The 19,312-nt window shown below is 47.8% G+C and overlaps 1 protein-coding gene across 1 annotated transcript in view; it reads right to left on the minus strand.

Moving 5' to 3' along the window:
- iars1 (isoleucyl-tRNA synthetase 1) overlaps nucleotides 1-19,312 on the minus strand; it is a 108,789-nt gene that overhangs the window by 35,272 nt on the left and 54,205 nt on the right. The window contains exons 16-25 of the mRNA XM_042324912.1: nucleotides 18,809-19,003; nucleotides 17,434-17,520; nucleotides 16,492-16,575; nucleotides 14,753-14,897; nucleotides 13,070-13,190; nucleotides 11,437-11,528; nucleotides 11,076-11,153; nucleotides 9,735-9,856; nucleotides 1,564-1,666; nucleotides 1,215-1,298 (exon numbers count right to left, since the gene is read on the minus strand). Of these exons, the coding sequence (XP_042180846.1) occupies nucleotides 1,215-1,298; nucleotides 1,564-1,666; nucleotides 9,735-9,856; nucleotides 11,076-11,153; nucleotides 11,437-11,528; nucleotides 13,070-13,190; nucleotides 14,753-14,897; nucleotides 16,492-16,575; nucleotides 17,434-17,520; nucleotides 18,809-19,003 (1,111 nt within the window). The remainder of the gene's footprint in view (nucleotides 1-1,214; nucleotides 1,299-1,563; nucleotides 1,667-9,734; nucleotides 9,857-11,075; nucleotides 11,154-11,436; nucleotides 11,529-13,069; nucleotides 13,191-14,752; nucleotides 14,898-16,491; nucleotides 16,576-17,433; nucleotides 17,521-18,808; nucleotides 19,004-19,312) is intronic.

Below are 19,312 nucleotides of genomic sequence, written 5' to 3' on the forward strand. Positions count from 1 at the left end.
GTTGTCTTAGGTCTCTCTTTATGTAGTGTTGTGTTGTCTTAGGTCTCTCTTTATGTAGTGTTGTGTTGTCTTTAGGTCTCTCTTTATGTAGTGTTGTGTTGTCTTAGGTCTCTCTTTATGTAGTGTTGTGTTGTCTTAGGTCTCTCTTTATGTAGTGTTGTGTTGTCTTAGGTCTCTCTTTATGTAGTGTTGTGTTGTCTTAGGTCTCTCTTTATGTAGTGTTGTCTTAGGTCTCTCTTTATGTAGTGTTGTGTTGTCTCTCTTTATGTAGTGTTGTGTTGTCTTAGGTCTCTCTTTATGTAGTGTTGTCTCTCTTCTTGTGATGTGTGTTTTGTCCTATATGTATATTGTATTTATTTATTTATTTATTTTTATCCCAACCCCCGTCCCCGCAGGAGGCCTTTTGCCTTTTGGTAGGCTGTCATTGTAAATAATAATTTGTTCTTAACTGACTTGTCTAGTTAAATAAAGGTTAAATAAATAAAAATGAAATGGGCAAAACGAGTGACCTAAGCAACTTTCGAGAGCGTGGTATGATCGTCGGCACGCCAGATCCAGTATCTCAGAAGCAGCCTTCCTCCTGGGCTTTTCACACACAACAGTCTCTAGTGTTTACAGAGAATGGTGCCACAAACAAAACACATCCAGTCACCGGCAGTCGAGAGGTCGAAGTAGAACGGCAAAAATTATCCCGCAAGCGAACAGGTCGGACCACAAAACAGACAAATAATGGCGCAGTCAAACTCTCATCTCTGAACAACTCGTTGATCCCTGTTACTGATTGGCTATCGCAGCAGATGACCACACCAGGGTTCCACTCCTATCAGCTAAGAACAGGAAGCTGCGGCTCCAGTGGGCAACGCCATCACCAACACTGGACAATGGAGGAGTGGAAAAACATTGCCTGGAACATGACACCGAGTTCAGTTTACTAGAGTGTCCTGGTCAGTCCTCCAGACCTCAACCCTATAGAGCATAATGGGATGAGGTGGAACGGGCTGTTAGCAGCATGAATGTACCACCGTCCAATCTGCAGCAACTGTGTGATGTCATCATGACTAACATCCATTTGGAACGTTTCCGACACCTTGTAGAATACCCCGAAGAATTCAGGTTGTTGTGGATGCAAGGGGAGGGGGGTCCAACCTGGTACTAGATGAGTGTACCCAATTAACTGACCAGCGAGCGAGTGAGTGTTTGTGTATACCTCTTACCTCCAGGATGTATTTCTGCAGGGAGGTGATGTCTCTCAGAGCTTCTGGATCTTGGTGGATCACTACCACCTCCTTTAAGGGATACTACACAACAACATCAACCGTTAGTACACAACAACAACAACCGTTAGTACACAGACACTTCATGGGGTACTACAACATAATAACAATAACTGTTAGTACACAATAACAACAACCACCATTAGTGTACTAGACATAACACATACATACTACCACCTTCAGGGACAAACAACAACATTAACGACAACAATCACACACACGTAGTGCTATACATGACAACAACAAATGCTAGCTAAGAGAAAAACACACACAGTTGATGTCCTCTTACCTTAACGGGCAGAGTCCTGCGGTCTCTGATGACTCGTCCAAGCTCAATGACAGACTGCATCTGACACACCGCACTTTCTATACGCTTGTCAATCAACGACTCCCTGTCACACACACAATAATAATAGCAGGTTAGACAGGTCAGACTGGGACCAGGTAGAAGACAGTGACACAGTGGGTATTTTATTTTTTATTTTTTTTAACCTTTATTTAACTAGGCAAGTCAGTTAAGAACAAATTCTTATTTTCAATGACGGCCTAGGAACTGTGGGTTAACTGCCTTGTTCAGGGGCAGAACGACGCACCCTGTCAGCTCGGGGATTCGATCCTTTCGGTTACTGGCCCAATGCTCTAACCACTAGGCTACCCTGCCACCTCTACACTCTAACCGCTAGGCTACCTGCCGCCTCTACACTCTAACCGCTAGGCTACCTGCCGCCTCTACACTCTAACCACTAGGCTACCCTGCCGCCTCTACACTCTAACCGCTAGGCTACCTGCCTCCTCTACACTCTAACCGCTAGGCTACCTGCCGCCTCTACACTCTAACCACTAGGCTACCTGCCTAACCCTCTACACTCTAACCACTAGGCTACCTGCCTCTACACTCTAACCACTAGGCTACCTGCCTCCTCTAACCACTAGGCTAACCACTAGGCTACCTGCCACCTCTAACCACTAGGCTAACCATTAACCACTAGGCTACCTGCCACCTCTACACTCTAACCACTAGGCTACCTGCCACCCACCTCTAACCACTAGGCTAACCACTAGGCTCTAACCACTAGGCTACCTGCCACCTCTACACTCTAACCACTAGGCTACCTGCCACCTCTACACTCTAACCACTAGGCTACCTGCCACCTCTACACTCTAACCACTAGGCTACCTGCCATCTCTACACTCTAACCACTAGACTACCTGCCGCCCGTATTCATGCATTTAAAAAAAATAATAATAATGAAAGAAAAGCATTGTAAGTTTGAAATTTGTAAAGTGAAATGTGGGAGAGGTGGAAAAATGATTGTTAACGATCAATAATAAAAAACCTCCTGGCAATAACAACTTAGATGGAAAGCTACTGAGGATGGTGGCTGACTCTATAGCCACTCCTATCTGTCATATCTTAATCGGAGCCCAGAGGAAAGTCTTTGTCCTCAGGCCTGGAGGGAAGCCAAAGCCATTCCACTACTCATGAGTGGTACAGCGGCCTTTATTGGTTCTAACAGCAGACCTATCAGCTTGTTGCCAGCTCTTAGCAAATAGTTTTTTTCTTCTCTGTAAACAAATTAAAGAGAAGGGCACTCAACATGTATTGCACTGACACAAATGGCTGATGATAGGTTGAAAGAAATTGATCATTGAAATTGATAAGAAGACTGTAGGAGATGTACTGTTAGATTTCAGTGCAGCCTTTGATATTATTGACCATAACCTGTTGTTGAAAAAGTACTTACGTGCGATGGCTTTCCAACCTCAGATTGCCATATCATGGATTCAGAACTATCTAATAGAACTCAGAGGGTTTTCTTTAATGGAAGCTTCTCTAATGTTAAACATGTAAAGTGTGGTGTACCGCAGGGCAGCTCTCTAGGCCCTCTACTCTTTTCTATTTTTACCAATGACCTGCCACTGGCATTAAACAAAGCATGTGTTTCCATGTATGCTGATGATTCAACCATATATGCATCAGCAACCACAGCTTATGAAGTCACTGAAACCCTTAAAACCTTAACAAAGAGTTGCAGTCTGTTTTCAAATGGGTGGCCTGTAATACACTGGTCCTGAATATCTCTAAAACTAAGAGCATTCCTTAACTTCTTGGTGACTGGGGGGCAGTATTGAGTAGCTTGGATGAATAAGGTGCCCAGAGTAAACCTGCTGCTACTCAGCCATAAAAGCTAGAATATGCATAGAAAACACTCTGAAGTTTCTAAAACTGTTTGAATGATGTCTGTGAGTATAACAGTTGAAAACCTGATAAAAAAAATCCAACCAGGAAAGTGGGAAAACTGAGGTTGGTCGTTTTTCAACTCAGCCCCTATTGAAGATACAGTGGAATATTGGCCGCCACAGGAGTCGCTGGTGCGCGATGAGACAAGGATTTCCCTACTAGCCAAACCCTCCCTAACCCGGACGACACTCGGCCAATTGTGCGTCGCCCCACGGACCTCCCGGTCGCGGCCGGTTACGACAGAGCCTGGGCACGAACCCAGAGTCTCTGCTGGCACAGCTGGCGCTGCAGTACAGAGCCCTTAACCACTGCGCCAACCGGGAGGCCTAAAATGTTATTTCTGATAATGTTGACGACCCAACATGGCGGATATTTCTCTGGCTGGTTTGGGCTCTGAGCGCCGTTCTCAGATTATGCTTTTTCCGTGAAGCTTTTTTGAAATCTGACACAGCGGTTGCATTAAGGAGAAGTTTATCTAGTTCCATGTATAATAGTTGTATCTTTTATCAATGTTTATTATGATTATTTCTGGGAATTGATGTGGCTCTCTGCAAAAACACTGCATGTTTTGGAACTACTAAACATAACACGCCAATGTAAGATGAGATTTTTGGAAAGAATATGCACTTTATCGAACAAAACATACATGTATTGTGTAACATGAAGTTCTATGAGTGTCATCTGATGAAGATCATCAAAGATTAGTGATTAATTTTATCTCCATATGTGCTGGAAAAATGGCTGGGTTTTTCTGTGAGTTGGTGGTGACCTAACATAAGTTTGTGGAGCTTTCGCTGTAAAGCATTTTTGAAATCAGACACTGTGGCTGGATTAACAAGAATTTTATCTTTAAAATGGTGTAAAATACTTGGATGCTTGAGGAATTCTATGGAATTATTGTTAGGAATTATGAGATTTTTGTTGTTTTGAATTTGGTGCCCTGCACTTTCACTGGCTGTTGGCGGGGTGGGACGCTACCGTCCCGAATATCCCAGAGAGGTTACATTCTAGACCTCAGCTGAATCTGGTAATGAATGGTGTGGCTGTTGAACTAGTTGAGACTAAATTACTTGGCGTTAACTTAAACTGTCATGGTCAAAACATATAAATTCAATGGTTGTAAAGATATTGAGAGTTCGATCCGTAATAAAAGATATGCTCTGCTTTTATGACACCACACTCCACTAAGCAAGTCCTGCAGGCTCTAGTTTAATCTGATCTTGATTATTGTCCAGTCATATGGTCCAGTGCTGCAAGGAGAGACCTAGTTAAGCTGCAGCTGGTCCAGAACAGAGTGGCACGTTTTGCTCTTCATTGTAATCAGAGGGCTGATATACCTGTACCAGTCAAAAGTTGGGACATACCTACTCATTACAGGATTTTTCTTTATTTTAACTATTTTCTACATTGTAGAATAATAGTGAAGATATCAAAACCATGAAATAACACATATGGAATCATGTAGTAACCCCCCCCAAAAGTGTTAAATAAATCATGAATCATGTAGTAATCTACTGTAAATAATAACCAAAGGGTTGATGTAAATACTATGCCAGTCTCTCTTGGCGACGAGTTGAGAGATTTGACTGCATCAATTTTTTATTTTATAAGAATTCCAAATTGTTAGCAAAGTCAACTTACACACAGCTCTGACACACACACACACACACCACCAGACAACAGGGGTCTTTTCACAGTCCCCAAATCCAGAACAAATTCAGGAAAGTGTACAGTATTATAAAAAAAAGCCCCTATTGCATGGAACTCCCATCTCATATTGCTCAAATGAACAGCAAACAGATACAGCAACACCTCGGGGCACAACGCCTCTCCCCTACTTGACCTAGATATTGTGTGTATTTATATGTAGGCTACGTGTGCCGTTTGTTTTTTTATTTGACTTATGTAGTGCTGTCCTTGAGCTGTTCTTGTCTATTGATGTTCTGTATTATGTCATGGTTTGTGTGGACCCCAGGAAGAGTAGCTGCTGCTTTCGCAACAGCTAATGGGGTTCCTAATAAAATAAAAAATGATTTAATGGGTTTATAGCGGGCGGACAGACGGTCTCTTCCTGATTGGAGGTCACCTCTACAGGATGTCTCACTTCTTGGACAGGAACAGGAAGGAGCGCTTAACAAGGCTTCCCTCCGCAGCCGAACAGGCTCCTGAAATCTTTCCCAAAAATCTAGAATTAGAATGGGTTAAACCTGGATTTATTTTATTTATTTTTTCCACATAGACTTACTCAGGAGACCTTTACAACCTTCAGTCCAAATCGAAACTTCAAACATCCTTGAATTTAAACTTTAAATACCTGGAAAGGATTCGTACTTCCAAAGACTGTCAAGGAAAACAACAACCAGCAGAAAAACAACAGTAAAAACCTACAAAAGTACAAAAGAGAAACTCCCCCAAAGGAAAATCCTGGGGGGGTGTCTGCATGCTGGACTGTGGTGACAAAACACCCAACAGGAGGGAAAAACAGTCCCGTTGGAGGAGGAGGAGAGTAAACTGAGGTGGGACAATTTACAACTCATGGAGAAGCTGGCCATCCCCAAAGAGGACAGAAGCCAACATAAGTCCCACTTCAGAACCTGACTACAGGCAGGACAGACAAGATGGGAACCCACCAACCCATCAGACCCCCCCCAGCACTTCACCAGCCCTCCTGACAGCCCTCCTGACCCCCCAGCACTTCACCAGCCCTCCTGACCCCCCAGCACTTCACCAGCCCTCCTGACCCCCCAGCACTTGACACCCCCCCCACCAGCCCTCCTGACAACCCCCCACACAGAGACAACCCCCCACCACACACAAAAGGCCAGAGGTTGTTTTCAAACAGGAAATGTGTAAAGGAAAAGAAACACCCGGCGCACCCTGGAGCTGCTGTCAGAGGACCGACTATGGTCCCCGAGCCACATCATAATGCACACAGGCACAAACGACCCTGAGGGCCCAGCAGGAAGGGGTGTGACTGGAAAAGCGTCTTCCACAAGTGGTCATCTCCACCCTGCTACGAGGAATAGACTCTCACCCTATCACCATACTGTGGGTGAATGAAAGCATTTCCTGTGACTGCGCATTAAAACCCAATGTACACCAGGTACACCTCTACCCACCACCAGGTACACCTCTACCTACCACCAGGTACACCTCTACCTACCACCAGGTGCACCTCTACCTACCACCAGGTGCACCTCTACCTACCACCAGGTACACCTGCCTACCACCACTCTGCCTACCACCAGGTGCACTCTGCCTACCTACCACCAGGTACACCTCTGCCTACCACCAGGTACACCAGGTACACCTCTGCCTACCACCAGGTACACCTCTGCCTACCACCAGGTACACCTCTGCCTACCACCAGGTGCACCTCTGCCTACCACCAGGTACACCTCTGCCTACTACCTACCACCAGGTACACCTCTACCTACCACCAGGTACACCTCTACCTACCACCAGGTACCACCAGGTGCACCTCTACCCACCACCAGGTACACCTCTACCTACCACCAGGTACACCTCTACCTACCACCAGGTGCACCTCTACCTACCACCAGGTGCACCTCTACCTACCACCAGGTGCACCTCTACCTACCACCAGGTACACCTCTACCTACCACCAGGTACACCTCTACCTACCACCAGGTACACCTCTACCTACCCCGCAGATACACCTCTACCTACCACGCAGATTAAATATCAGCACGAGATTGAATTTAACTAAACTGTCTAGAGTTTTCAACATTTCACTCTACTTGTGGGAATTGTGATTGAATCCACACAATATTAGCCACTTTCAATGTAATATACCGAAACAAAACAAACTTGGCAAGAGATTCTAGGCAGAGTAGGATTCTATTGCATTGGCATGCACGACTTACTCTACACAGACCGGTGCTCCATAACCAATCAGAGTTGCAGTAGGCCTATATGCAAATAGACCATTGCCATATATCTGCGCCATTCACTTTGAACTGGACTGTATTTACAGCATGAGCTTGTTTCGAATTCAAAAGCAAGCGCTTCATGTAGCCACTTGGGTACGTTTGTTCATATTCTGTGCAAGATAGTGAGTTATTAGCCCAGTTATAGATCATTTCTAGTCAACAACGAGGGTCTTGAAAATAGGCCACTCCGGTTGGCCCACATTATGAACAAATAGCCACAGTAGCCTACTTGGTCACTGTTAAATTGAATTTACCACAGGTGGACTCCAATCAAGTTGTAGAAACATCTCAAGGATGATCAATGGTAACAGGATGCACCTGAGCTCAATTTCAAGTCTCATAGCAAAAGGGTCTGAATACTTATGTAAAAAAAAGGTATTTCAGTTTTTTTAAATTTGTAATAAATGTGCAAAAATGTCTAAAAAACTGTTTTCACTTTGTCATGACGGGGTATTGTGATGTCATGACGGGGTATTGTGATGTCATGACGGGGTATTGTGGTGTCATGACGGGGTATTGTGATGTCATGACGGGGTATTGTGGTGTCATGACGGGGTATTGTGATGTCATGACGGGGTATTGTGATGTCATGACGGGTATTGTGATGTCATGACGGGGTATTGTGATGTCATGACGGGTATTGTGATGTCATGACGGGGTATTTGTGTGTAGATTGATGAGGAAAAACATTAATTTAATCACTTTTAGAATAAGGCTGTAACGCAACTAAATGTTTAAAAAGTCAAGCGGTCTGAATACTTTCCAAATTCATCGTAGAGACTCAGTGAGCATAACCTTGCTACAGTATAGGATATGTACCCCACTGCCCACAAAATGGAAACTGAGCTTCCTAACAAATGCTTTACCACAGATCACACAGACCCACAAAGAATTTGAAAACAAATCCAACACTGGATAAACTCTCATATCTGTTAGGCGAAATACCACAATGTGCAAATCACAGCAGCAAGATGTGTCCCATTACCATGATAAGGGACAGACAGAGACAGACGCACAGAAACAAGACAGAAGGAGGGGACAGATAACCAATCACTTAATGGGTTTATAGCGGACGGACAGACGACTTGTCTCCTCCTGATTGGAGGTCACCCCTACAGGATGTCTCACGTCTTGGACAGGAACTGGAAGGAGCTCTTAACAAGGTTGCCCGCTGCAGCCGAGCAGGCTGGGTAGTAATACGTGGGCTGGGACAATACATGAATGGTAAAGACCGGCGAGGTAGAGGTGTGTGTGTGTGTGTGTGGGAGCAGGTACTGTAGTGAAGACAGACATTCAGAGTGACTAGAGAATACACACACACACACACACACACACACACACACACACACACACACAGATTGCCGCTTCAGAGACTAAAGCAACGGCCCTGCCGCTTCAGAGACACACTAAAGGGTATAGCTACTCAATCATAGCACGAACAACAAAGGTGTGTGTGTGTGTGTGTGTGTGTGTGTGTGATCATGTCTGATGAGTTGACATGAATGCAGCTCGGAGTTAATAAACTGATACAAACAGAAAAGTACAATTGACAGGCGTTTCAACAGAAATAAGTTGGTTCAAAACAAACACTCCCATCACCGAAGCATCTGGGAGTCATTTTCATCATAAAACACAAATCACTTCTTGTTTCTGACAAAGAGATTCAAAGAAAAGTCCAAACATTCCAATTTCAAACTAAATATAATTTTAAAGAGGAATCCTTAAAAAAAATATATTTTTTAAATAAATTGGGAAATAAATAGTTTTAGTCAAAAGACTGAGCTGCCTGTATCCCCTGCTACTAATTTGACAAGAGACACTTTCAGATTCTTTGAGGAGGAAGTCACTCTTCAAAATGGCGCCCTACTCCCTATATAGTGCACTATCAACCATGGGGATCTTTTCAATAGTAGTGCACTAAATCACTAGTGGGGGGGGGGCTACTTGAGCTAGTGAATGGTGCAGTTCACGGTCCTTCGAGACAAATTCAATGATTGATTGATTGATTACCTGAGTAGAGGCAACATGAGATACTGTGTGATTTATAGATTGATTGATTACCTGACTAGAGGCAACATGAGGTACTGTGTGATTTATAGATTGATTGATTACCTGACTAGAGGCAACATGAGGTACTGTGTGATTGATAGACTGATTGATTACCTGACTAGAGGCAACATGAGGTACTGTGTGATTGATAGACTGATTGATTACCTGACTAGAGGCAACATGAGGTACTGTGTGATTGATAGACTGATTGATTACCTGACTAGAGGCAGCATGAGGTAGTGGATGCTACTGGAGTCCTTCTCCTCTACAGAGGTGGGGTCGATCAGGTGACGCAGGTTCTGGTACATCATCTCTGTAATAAATGGGGTGAAGGGAGCCTAGTGGGGAGGAGGAGACCATTTAGAGAAGAACAACGATACTATACTAGTGAGATACCTAGTTAGTTGAGAACATGCACTACAACTCTCCTACCATTCTAACTGAGGGAGACCTTGTCCTCGTTACCATTCTAACTGAGGGAGACCTTGTCCTCGTTACCATTCTAACTGAGGGAGACCTTGTCCTCGTTACCATTCTAACTGAGGGAGACCTTGTCCTCGTTACCATTCTAACTGAGGGAGACCTTGTCCTCGTTACCACTAAAGAGACCTTGCGTTACCATTCTAACTGAGGGAGACCTTGTCCTCGTTACCATTCTAACTGAGGGAGACCTTGTCCTCGTTACCATTCTAACTGAGGGAGACCTTGTCCTTATACAAAGACACCTGCGTTGAGAGCTAATGCAGGGTAAGTAAAATTATCATATGCAGCAGACTTAAGTTCAAACTTCCTTCTTTAACAATTTCTGTGAGGAGGAACTTAAAAGTTTAACCGGAGATTTAGTTACAGCCTGATATACACACAATGCGTCACGAGGTACAGTGTAATTGGGCACAGCGTCACGGGGCACGGCGTCACAGGGGTACAGCGCCACGGGGGTACAGCGTCACGGGGTACAGCGGCACGGGGTACAGCGCCACGGGGTACAGCGTCACGGGGTACAGCGCCACGGGGTACAGCGTCACGGGGTACAGCGTCACGGGGTACAGCGCCACGGGGTACAGCGTCACGGGGTACAGCGTCACGGGGTACAGCGTCACGGGGTACAGCGTCACGGGGTACAGCGTCACGGGGGTACAGCGCCACGGGGCACAGCGTCACAGCGTCACGGGGCACAGCACCACGGGGTACAGCGTCACGGGGCACAGCGTCACAGCGCCACGCGGGCACAGCGTCACGGGGCACAGCGCCACGGGGTACAGCGTCACGGGGCACAGCGTCACGGGGCACAGCGTCACGGGGCACAGCGTCACAGGGTACAGCGCCACGGGGTACAGCGTCACAGCGCGGGGGTACAGCGCCACGGGGGTACAGCGTCACGGGGGTACAGCATCGGAGAGCTCGTTATTTAGAACACTCCGGTGCATTAGTTCTAAGCGCAACTGTTTTGGCGAAGAGAAATTGTCGCCCTCAATAGATCACTTTCAATGGAAGCAGATGTCATTGAGCAGAGTTCCGCCAGGTTAAACAGTATGCACCTTTACCCATGTGACTCACCATCAGTCTGCACATGGAGAACAGAACACTGAAGAGATTCTCCAGAGCCCCCAGACAGTCCTCTGTTCCACTCTCTCCCTGTAGGGTTACAATACACGGTTACAAACATCATCTTCCTCCTCCCCCTCTTCCTCCCTAACATGTTCCATACATAACACAACAGATCTTTAACCAGAGAGTCAACTCAATTCATTCAGACCAACTCAATTCATTCACATTACTGTAGTCAATATAGCATAGTCAGAGAAACAGAGGTATAGTGGTTACTGTAGTCAATATAGCATAGTCAGAGAAACAGAGGTATAGTGGTTACTGTACCTTTAAGCTATTTGACTGCCTCTGTGTTTGAGGGTGAACTCACCTTGAAACGCCTACGGTTAGTCCTCACGTACCAGTTGGTCAGCATGTCCACAAACTTGACAAGCTTTGGCACCACCGTGTACAGCCTGTAAGCTGCGAAGGAGACACTGTGATTACAAACTCATGTCTGGAGGAGAGGGAGCGGCTGGGAAAGGTGGTCTTTATAAACGACAGACGCATAACAGTAGCAGAGTTCTGTATAGCGAACTGGGGTTGCGGTCAGAATTGACGCATTGAAACAATGACGTATTCACATGCAGTGTTGTCATGCAGTGTTGTCTATTTATTGGCCATATATCACCAACTCCCGAGGTGTTTTTTAAAAATATTATAAACAGGTTACCAATGTAATTAGAGCAGTAAAAATACATGTTTTTGTCATACCCGTGGTATACAGTCTGATATACTACGGCTGTCAGCCAATCAGCATTCAGGGCTTGAACCACCCAGTTTATAATGTGTTTTTATCTTATATGTTGTTGTTATAGATCCATCATGTTGGCATGGTTGTCTGCCCGTTAATAATTGCCCCTTGGTTATTGCTATTTACTGAATTGAATTTCATTTAAATCGGTTTAATTTAACTGAATGTAACATTAAGTATCTAATTTTTAAAAAGCCTTTCAGTGAAGAGGTGTAGTTTTGTCACTCATCTCAGCCTTGAACAACTGGATGAGAGACTGTGTGTGTGTGTGTACGGTGTGTACACGGAGTATGTGTGTGTCAAATAAAAAACAATTGTATTTGTCACATGCTTCGTATACAACAGGTGTAGACTAACAGTGAAATGCTTACTTACGGGTCATTCCCAACAAATGAAGAGAGAAAATTAGATCGTAGTCTTGTATTGACGCTTAGCCTGTTTGATGGTACGTCAGAGGTCGTAGCGGGATTTCTTATAAGCGCCCGGGTTAGTGTCCTCGGCAGCTCTAGTCATTAGCTCAGTGAGGATGTTGCCTGTAATCCATGGCTTCTGGTTGGGATATGTATGTGCGGTCACTGTGGGATCCAATGACTGATGACTGGTTGAAAGAAATTGACAATAAGAAGATTGTAGGAGATGCTCTGCTTTTATGACACCACATTCCACTGTTGTTTAAGAAATCAAGTCCTGCAGGCTCTAGTTCTGTCTAATCTTGATTGTGGTCCAGGGCATTACCGCAGGGCAGCTCGTCTGCCCCTTCACAGGGGCATTACTAATGACCTGCCATTGGCCTTCACATGGGGCATTGCTGATGATTCAACCATTGCCCCTTCACAGGGACATTCCCTTAACACCATTGCCTCTTCACAGGGGAACATCTTTAAAAATAAGAGCATTGTATTCTCCAAGTTTAAGAGTATCATTTTGATTACAACCTGTGCAGAGGCTACAGCTGATTTAACTGGAACATTGAAATGTTTTCTCAGCTCAGATTTACTCAAGAGGCAACACACGCAGCCTAGCCTATGGGACTAGTGAATGTGTTTACGTAGGCCTCCTCACCTCATTCGGGTTCACAGTGCGGACCGAACCGAGGTCCCTGTAGGAATAAGTGTACGGTTACACCCCTAGGAAACGGCTTGTGTGTGTGTGTGTGTGTGTGTGTGTGTGTGTGGTTGTATGTGTGTGTGTGGGTGTGTGCGTAGCTCACCATCCATCTCAGCTTTGAAGAACTGGATGAGAGACTGGGTGAAGGACTGGATCCATTTGTCCATGATGTTGTCACTGCGCTTGGCTGTGGCCTCGTTGTACAGGAAGCTGATGCCGTCCTCCTGAAGGGCAAAGGTCACAGGGCAAAAAGGTCACACAGAGAACAGGACACGGAAAGAGAGAGCGAGAACGCAAGAGAAAGTGAGCATGATAGAGAGAACGTTAGAGTTTAAAGGCTGTGATAGGTTGTATCTTGTGTTCAGGGGGTTGAGGTGTTCTCCTCATTAAATAGGGGTAAGGCTTGGGTTAAACCGGGGCAGGGTACAGGAGACGGAACAGCCCGGGGCAGGGGACGGAGATGGGGGGCAGGGTTTACGGGAGACGGGGGCAGGGTCACAGTGGGAGATGGGGGCAGGGGTACGGAGACTAGGGGGGCAGGTGTGTGTGGGGGCAGGGTGTATGGGAGTGTGGGGGGGCAGGGTACGGGAGACGTCACTGCGCTTGGGGCAGGGTCCATGATGGAGACTGGGGGCAGGGTACATTTAGCAGCCTCTAGGGAAGTTCTGGACCAGGAAGCGGTAGGCTGGGGGACGCAAGAGGAGGCCTAAGGCTGGAGTTTACTGTGAGGTTACCTTGTGGAGACGCTGGACGTTTCTGGACCAGGAAGGCTTGGGATAAGGCTGGGTTACGGGAGAGGTTACCGGGAGACAGGGGGAGACGCGGGATGTTCTGGACCAGGACGCGGTAGGCTGGGGGAGGTGAGGAGGCCTAAGGCTGGGTTACGAGGTTACCAGGGTGGAGACGCTGGACGTTCTGGACCAGGAAGCGATAGGCTGGGCGAGGTTACCTTGTGGAGCCGCTGGACGTTCTGGACAGGAAGCGGTAGGCTGGGGGGGAGGTACCTTGTGGAGACGCTGGACGTTCTGGACCAGGAGGCCTAAGGCTGGGTTACGAGGTTACCTTGTGGAGACGCTGGGATGTTCTGGACCAGGAAGCGGTAGGCTGGGGGAGGTGAGGAGGCCTAAGGCTGGGTTACGAGGTTACCTTGTGGAGATGCTGGACGTTCTGGACCAGGAAGCGATAGGCTGGGTTACGAGGTTACCTTGTGGAGACGCTGGACGTTCTGGACCAGGAAGCGGTAGGCTGGGTGAGGAGGCCTAAGGCTGGGTTACGAGGTTACCTTTTGGAGACGCTGGATGTTCTGGACCAGGAAGCGGTAGGCTGGGGGAGGTGAGGAGGCCTAAGGCTGGGTTACGAGGTTACCTTGTGGAGACGCTGGACGTTCTGGACCAGGAAGCGATAGGCTGGGTTACGAGGTTACCTTGTGGAGACGCTGGACGTTCTGGACCAGGAAGCGATAGGCTGGGTTACGGTTACCTTGTGGAGACGCGGGATGTTCTGGACCAGGAAGCGGTAGGCTGGGGGAGGTGAGGAGGCCTAAGGCTGGGTTACGAGGTAACCTTGTGGAGACGCTGGACGTTCTGGACCAGGAAGCGGTAGGCTGGGTTACGAGGTTACCTTGTGGAGACGCGGGATGTTCTGGACCAGGAAGCGGTAGGCTGGGGGAGGTGAGGAGGCCTAAGGCTGGGTTAAGAGGTTACCTTGTGGAGACGCTGGACGTTCTGGACCAGGAAGCGGTAGGCTGGGGGAGGTGAGGAGGCCTAAGGCTGGGTTACGAGGTTACCTTGTGGAGACGCTGGACGTTCTGGACCAGGAAGCGGTAGGCGTTGTACCAGGGGAGGAACACATCCTTCAGAACATCTCTGACTCCTTCCTCTTTGAAACGAAGGTTCTCAGCTCTCACTACCGGGGAGTTGATTAGGTAGAGCCTAGAGGGGGAGGGGGCATAAAAGAGATGTTTGGTCATCTAAATCCCCCTCCAGGGGAGGCAGGTAGCCTAGTGGTTAGAGGGGGAGGCAGGTAGCCTAGTGGTTAGAGGGGGAGGGAGCCTAGTGGTTAGAGGGGGAGGCAGGTAGCCTAGTGGTTAGAGGGGAGGCAGGTAGCCTAGTGGTTAGAGGGGAGGCAGGTAGCCTAGTGGTTAGAGGGGAGGCAGGTAGCCTAGTGGTTAGAGGGGAGGCAGGTAGCCTAGTGGTTAGAGGGGAGGCAGGTAGCCTAGTGGTTAGAGGGGGAGGCAGGTAGCCTAGTGGTTAGAGGGGAGGCAGGTAGTCTAGTGGTTAGAGGGGGAGGGAGCCTAGTGGTTAGAGGGGAGGCAGGTAGCCTAGTGGTTAGAGGGGAGGCAGGTAACCTAGTGGTTAGAGGGGAGGCAGGTGGCCTAGTGGTTAGAGGGGGAGGCAGGTAACCTAGTGGTTAGAGAGGGAGGCAGGTAGCCTAGTGGTTAGAGGGTAGAGGAGGCAGGTAGCCTAGTGGTTAGAGGGGGAGGCAGGTAGCCTAGTGGTTAGAGGAGGCAGGAGCCTAGTGGTTAGAGGGGGAGGGAGCCTAGTGGTTAGAGGGGAGGCAGGTAGCCTAGTGGTTAGAGTGTAGAGGAGGCAGGTAGCCTAGTGGTTAGAGGGGGAGGCAGGTAGCCTAGTGGTTAGAGGGGAGGCAGGTAGTCTAGTGGTTAGAGGGGAGGCAGGAGCCTAGTGGTTAGAGGGGGAGGCAGGTAGCCTAGTGGTTAGAGGGGAGGCAGGTAACCTAGTGGTTAGAGGGGAGGCAGGTGGCCTAGTGGTTAGAGGGGGAGGCAGGTAACCTAGTGGTTAGAAGGGAGGCAGGTAGCCTAGTGGTTAGAGGGGGAGGCAGGTAGCCTAGTGGTTAGAGGAGGCAGGGAGCCTAGTGGTTAGAGGGGGAGGGAGCCTAGTGGTTAGAGGAGGCAGGAGCCTAGTGGTTAGAGGGGGAGGGAGCCTAGTGGTTAGAGTGGAGGCAGGTAGCCTAGTGGTTAGAGGAGGCAGGGAGCCTAGTGGTTAGAGGAGGCAGGTGGCCTAGTGGTTAGAGGAGGCAAGTAGCCTAGTGGTTAGAGGAGGCAGGTAGCCTAGTGGTTAGAGGAGGCAGGTAGCCTAGTGGTTAGAGGAGGCAGGTAGCCTAGTGGTTAGAGGAGGCAGGGAGCCTAGTGGTTAGAGGAGGCAGGGTAGCCTAGTGGTTAGAGGAGGCAGGTAGCCTAGTGGTTAGAGGAGGCAGGTAGCCTAGTGGTTAGAGGAGGCAGGTAGCCTAGTGGTTAGAGGAGGCAGGTAGCCTAGTGGTTAGAGGAGGCAGGTAGCCTAGTGGTTAGAGGAGGCAGGTAGCCTAGTGGTTAGAGGAGGCAGGTAGCCTAGTGGTTAGAGGCAGTTAACCCACTGTTCCCCGGTAGGCCGTCATTGTAAATAAGCATTTGTTCTTAACTGACTTGCCTAGTTAAATAAAGGTTACATTTTAAACTATACCCTGCCTTATTAACCCTGGTAATGCCAGAGACACAGAGAGTAAAACACAGTGTGTGAGCAGAGAGTTCACCTCAGGGCATCAGCTCCATAGTTCTCCACAACCAGACCTGGATCAGGGTAGTTCTTCTTGCGTTTACTCATCTTCTGTCCATCGCTGAGAGACACAGAGAGAGAGAGACAGAGACACAGAGAGAGAGAGAGACAGAGACACAGAGAGAGAGAGAGACACAGAGAGAGAGACAGAGAGAGAGAACATCACTTTACATCTGGTAATGAAATGAGTTATTCCAGGTTATATGCACACTGTCTGTCTGGGCTCTGGTCTAATGTAGTGCACTATATAGGGAATAGGGCTCTGGTCTAAAGTAGTGCACTATATAGGGAATAGGGCTCTGGTCTAAAAGTAGTGCACTATATAGGGAATAGGGCTCTGGTCTAAAGTAGTGTACTATATATAGGGAATAGGGCTCTGGTCTAAAGTAGTGTACTATATAGGGAATAGGGCCCTGGTCTAAAGTAGTGCACTTTATAGGGAATAGGGCTCTGGTCTAAAGTAGTGTACTATATAGGGAATAGGGCTCTGGTCTAAAGTAGTGTACTATATAGGGAATAGGGCCCTGGTCTAAAGTAGTGTACTATATAGGAATAGGGCTCTGGTCTAAAGTAGTGTACTATATAGGGAATAGGGCTCTGGTCTAAAGTAGTACTATATGAATACTATATAGGGAATAGGGCTCTGGTCTAAAGTAGTGTACTATATAGGGAATAGGGCCCTGGTTTCATTATTATGGAAGAGGACTTTACTGGAACAGGGATGTACGGTTCCATTCCACTGTCACACAATGAAGGGGCCTGGTCAGCACCAGTGTGTGACTGTGTGTGTGACTGTGACTGTGTTTTTGTGTGACTGTGACTGTGTTTTTGCGTGACTGTGTGTGTGTGTGTGTGTGAGACTGTGTGTGTGTGTGTGTGAGACTGTGTGTGTGTGTGTTGGGGGACAAGGTGAACTGACCTGGCCAGCACCAGTCCGTTGACGATGACGTTCTTGAACGGTGGTTTTCCAAACAGAGCTGTGGACAACACCAGGAGGGTGTAGAACCTAGAGGGGAACAGGTTACCATCACATTAGGACAACACCAGGAGGGTGTAGAACCTAGAGGGGAACAGGTTACCATCACATTAGGACAACACCAGGAGGGTGTAGAACCTAGAGGGGAACAGGTTACCATCACATTAGGACAACACCAGGAGGGTGTAGACCCTAATGAGGGGAACAGCTTACCATCACATTAGGACAACACCAGGAGGGTGTAGACCTAATGAGGGGAACAGGTTACCATCACATTAGGACAACACCAGGAGGGTGTAGAACCTAGAGGGGAACAGGTTACCATCACATTAGGACAACACCAGGAGGGTGTAGACCTAATGAGGGGAACAGCTTACCATCACATTAGGACAACACCAGGAGGGTGTAGAACCTAATGAGGGGAACAGGTTACCATCACATTAGGACAACACCAGGAGGGTGTAGACCCTGAAGAGGGGAACAGGTTACCATCACATTAGGACAACCCCAGGAGGGTGTAGAACCTAGAGAGGAACAGGTTACCATCACATTAGGACAACACCAGGAGGGTGTAGAACCTAGAGAGGAACAGGTTACCATCACATTAGGACAACACCAGGAGGGTGTAGACCCTGATGAGGGGAACAAGTTACCATCACATTAGGACAATACCAGGAGGGTGTAGAACCTAGAGAGGAACAGGTTACCATCACATTAGGACAACACCAGGAGGGTGTAGAACCTAGAGGGGAACAGGTTACCATCACATTAGGACAACACCAAGAGGGTGTAGAACCTAGAGGGGAACAGGTTACCATCACATTAGGACAACACCAGGAGGGTGTAGAACCTAGAGGGGAACAGGTTACCATCACATTAGGACAACACCAGGAGGGTGTAGACCTAATGAGGGGAACAGCTTACCATCACATTAGGACAACACCAGGAGGGTGTAGAACCTAACAAGGGGAACAGGTTACCATCACATTAGGGAGACGGGGAGAAGGTTACCATCACATTAGGGAGACAGGGAGAAGGTTACCATCACATTAGGGAGACAGGGAGAAGGTTACCATCACATTAGGGAGAAGGTTACCATCACATTAGGGAGACAGGGAAAAGGTTACCATCACATTAGGGAGACAGGGAAAAGGTTACCATCACATTAGGGAGACAGGGAAAAGGTTACCATCACATTAGGGAGACAGGGAAAAGGTTACCATCACATTAGGGAGACAGGGAAAAGGTTACCATCACATTAGTCTGGAGGGCTAACAGTGTCTTGATACTTTAGCTCAGCAGCCTAACAAGGTCTCACCATCCTCTGGTCTGGTCGATGCCCTCAGCAATGAAGTCAGCGGGGAAGGTGTCTTCGAACTCCTTCCTGTTCTCAAAGGGGTAGTGGGCCTGGGCGTAGGGCATGCTGCCCGACTCAAACCAGCAGTCAAACACCTCAGTGACCCTGCGCAACACGCCTTTACCACAGCGGGACGGGATAGTCAACTGGTCAATGCTATGGAAGGATAGAGGCAGGGAGAGAGGAGAGAGCGAGAGAGAGAGAGAGAGGCAGAGAGAGAGGCAGAGAGAGAGAGGCAGAGAGAGAGAGGCAGAGAGAGAGGCAGAGTGAGAGAGGAGAGAGAGAGAGAGAGAGGAGAGAGGCAGAGAGAGGCAGAGAGAGAGGAGAGAGAGAGGCAGAGAGAGAGGCAGAGAGGCAGAGTGAGAGAGGCAGAGAGTGAGAGAGGCAGAGAGAGAGAGGCAGAGAGAAAGAGACAGAACATGGATTTTTTTAACCTTAACTAGGCAAGTCAGTTAAGAACAAATT

Source organism: Oncorhynchus tshawytscha, linkage group LG07 (genome assembly GCF_018296145.1).
Source record: "Oncorhynchus tshawytscha isolate Ot180627B linkage group LG07, Otsh_v2.0, whole genome shotgun sequence".
NCBI classification, from domain to species: domain Eukaryota; kingdom Metazoa; phylum Chordata; class Actinopteri; order Salmoniformes; family Salmonidae; genus Oncorhynchus; species Oncorhynchus tshawytscha.